The 3,342-nt window shown below is 55.4% G+C and overlaps 1 protein-coding gene across 1 annotated transcript in view; it reads right to left on the bottom strand.

Moving 5' to 3' along the window:
* EMH_0016490 (uncharacterized protein) overlaps positions 1-3,342 on the bottom strand; it is a gene marked incomplete at both ends in the record, with an annotated part of 6,365 nt that overhangs the window by 1,264 nt on the left and 1,759 nt on the right. The window contains 3 exon segments of the mRNA XM_013500651.1: positions 394-1,070; positions 1,922-2,072; positions 2,460-3,250. Coding sequence (XP_013356105.1) covers positions 394-1,070; positions 1,922-2,072; positions 2,460-3,250 — 1,619 coding nt within the window.

Below are 3,342 nucleotides of genomic sequence, written 5' to 3'. Positions count from 1 at the left end.
GCAGCAGCAGCAGAAAGAGCAGCAGCAGCAGCAAGAGCAGCAGCTTTTAAAATACCGAGGCCATATACAAGAACAACAGCAGCAACAGCAACAGAAGCAACACCACCACAGACAGAAACAACAACCGCAGCAGCAGCAACAGTAGAAGCAGCAGCAGCAGTAACACTAGCAGCAGCAGCAGCAGCAGCAGCAGCAGCATCAACAGCAGCACTAACACTAGCAACACCAACACCAGCAGCACCGGCACCAGCAACACTAGCAGCAGCAGCAGGAGTAAAAGCAGCAGCACCAGTAACAGCAGCACCAGTAACAGCAGCACCAGCAGCAGCAGCAGCAGCAGCAACCGCAGCAGCAGCAGCAACAGCAGCAGCAGCAGCAGCAGCAGCAGCTGACCATGCATTCCCCTGAAGAGAAGACAAGCCAGAGCCTTTTGGCGGCCTCTTCGTTTTCTGTTTGCAGCAGCGCGACAGCTGGCATCCCGTTGCTGAGTGCAGCAGCAGCAGCAGCAGCAGGAGCAGCAGCAGCAGCAGCAGCAGCAGCAGCAGCTGATGAGGATAGGTTCTGCCGCAGCGCGGATACGGGGAAGCTGTTGAGCGCAGCGGGATCCGATCCCAGGAGAAGAGACACTTGCTTGATGCCTATGAATTGCTGCAGCAGCAGCTGCTGCTGTTGCTGCTGCTGCTGTTGCTGCTGCTGCTGTTGCTGCTGCTGCTTCAATGCTGCAGCAGCAGAGTTGCTGCTGCTGGGAGAAGCAAAGGAGACAAACATGTCTCCGTTGCTGTCTCCTTGCTGCTCCCCAGGAGACAGCTCAAGGAGACCCGCTAACTCATCAGCAGGAGACAGGGGGGGGCAGAGAGAGGAGACACAGCTAGCTAGCTTCTGCTGCTGCTGCTGCTGCTGCTGCTGCTGGTGCTGCTGCTGCTGCTGCAGTTGCAGCTGGCTGCTGCTGTCGCTGCTCGAGGGAAGAGACACAGCAGCAGCACGAAGGAGACACCCTGTCTTTACTGTCTCCTCTGTTGCTCCTGCTGCTGCTGCTGCTGCTGCTGCTGCTGCTGCTGCTGAGGATACACCTAAAGCACCTAAATAAACAGCAACAAGAAGAGCAGCAGCTTGGGGTGTACAGACATCCACAGGCAGCCCTATCACACACAAAGAACGAGTGCCTGCAGCAACAAACAAACAAATAAATAAATAAATAAATAAATAAATAAATAAATAAAATAAAATAAATAAATAAATAAATAAATAATAAATACATACGCAATAAACAATTATAATAAACATCATCCTGGTGGTTATGGTGCTGATGATCGTGAGGGGGCTAAACCCTAAACCCTAAACCCTAAACCCTAGACACTAACCCTCGTAAACCCTAGCCCCTGCCCCTTAAACCCTAACCCCGTTAAACCCTGTAAACCCTAACCCCTGTAAACCCTAAACCCTTTAGACCCCAAAACCTAACCCCTGTAAACCCTAGCCCCTAACCCCTGTAAACCCTAAACCCTAACCCCTGTAAACCATAACCCCTGTAAACCCTAACCCGTGTAAACCCTAAACCCTAAACCCTAGCCCCTAACCCCTGTAAACCCTAACCCCTGTAAACCCTAATCCCTAACCCCTAACCCCTGTAAACCCTAAACCCTAAACCCTAAACCCTAACCCCTGTAAACCCTAACCCCTGTAAACCCTAAACCCTAAACCCTAGCCCCTAACCCCTGTAAACCCTAAACCCTAAACCCTAAACCCTAGCTCCTAACCCCTGTAAACCCTAACCCCTGTAACCCCTAACCCCTAACCCCTGTAAACCCTAATCCCTAACCCCTGTAAACCCTAACCCCTGTAAACCCTAACCCCTGTAAACCCTAAACCCTGTAAACCCTAACCCCTGTAAACCCTAAACCCTAAACCCTCGCCGCCTGACCGGGTATCCAGGGTTCTTCTTCTGGCGCTAGCTGCTGGATGAGCAGCAGCTGCTTCAGGCGCTCCAGCGGCAGCCGCCAGACAGCACGGAGACCCTCAGCAGCAGATGTCTCCCATGTCTCTTCTGCTGCAGCAAAGCCAAACACATCCTCCTGTAGCAGCAGCAGCAGCAGCAGCAGCAGCAGCAGCAGCAGTGGCAGAAGAAGGGAAATGAACAAAAGAAAAAAAGAAATACAGCAGGAACTGATGCAAACAAGATACTGATGCAGCAGCAGCAGCAGCAGCAGCAACAGCAGGAGCAACTGTAGTAGCAGCCGCAGCTGCGGTAGCAGCAGCAGAAGCAATAGCAGCAGTAGCAGCAGCAGCAGCAGCAGCAGCAAAGGCTGCGCCTCAACAGCCACAGATACAATACACACAGCAGCAGCAAGCACAAAGCAGCAGCATCAACTGCAGCAGCAGCAGCAGCATCAATTGCAGAAACACTAGCAGCATCAATTACAGCAGCAGCAGCAGCAGCAGCAGCAGCAGCAGCAGCAAACCTCGAGAGGCAGTGGGCTCTCTATGTCTAGGTCCTGGGGCCTCATCAGCATGAGGGCCCCCTCATCCAGAGTGAAGGGGGCCCCCCCAGCAGCTCTCCTGCTGCTGTCCCCTTTCTTTGCTGCTGCTGCTGCTGCTGCTGCAGCTGCAGCAGCAGCAGCTGCTGCTGCTGCTGCTGATCCAGAGGAAGAGGAGGAGACAGCAGCACAACGACCCCCTCCCGGCTGCTGCTGCTGCGGCCGCAGCATACGCGATCGATGCCCCTGCTGCTGCTGCTGCTGCTGCTGCTGCTGCATCAACCGGGGATCCCTCTGCGGGTCATAGAAGAAAGAACCCTTGCTGCTGCTGCTGCTGCTGCTGCTGCTGCTGCTGCTGCTGCTGTCAAGCCCCTCCCCCCCACCCCCCAGGCCGGCGATCCCCGCGAGCTCATCAGACACCTCAACGCCCTCAAGGAAAGGCATTGTGCTGCCTGTCCCTTCTGCTGCTGCTGCTGCTGCTGCTGCTGCTGCTGCAGCTGCTGCTGCTGCTGCTGCTGAAGATGATGCTGATGTAGATGCTGCTGCACTCCCTCGGCCGCCCCAGCCTCCTCCCATCCAGCCTCCCCCCATATGCTGCTTCTGCTGCTGCTGCTGCTGCTCCTGCTGCTGCTGCTGTTGCTGCTGCTGCTGCTGCTGCTGCTGCTGCTGCAGGTACAGCCGGCTGCCGCTGGAGTCTCTTCTTTCGCTTATGTATGAAAATGAGCTGCCCCTGTATGTCCCCCCACCAGACGCAGTGTGATGCGTGCGCTGCTGCTCTACACCCAAGGAACGTGGAGCAGTGCTGCTGCTGGCGTCTTGCCAATGGCGTTGCTGCTGCTGCTGCTGCTGCAGCAAGAGCTGCTGCTGC

The sequence above is a fragment of the Eimeria mitis genome, genomic scaffold (assembly GCF_000499745.2).
Source record: "Eimeria mitis Houghton genomic scaffold, Emh_scaff568, whole genome shotgun sequence".
NCBI lineage: Eukaryota > Apicomplexa > Conoidasida > Eucoccidiorida > Eimeriidae > Eimeria > Eimeria mitis.
This window is presented reverse-complemented; position numbering and strand designations above follow the sequence as displayed.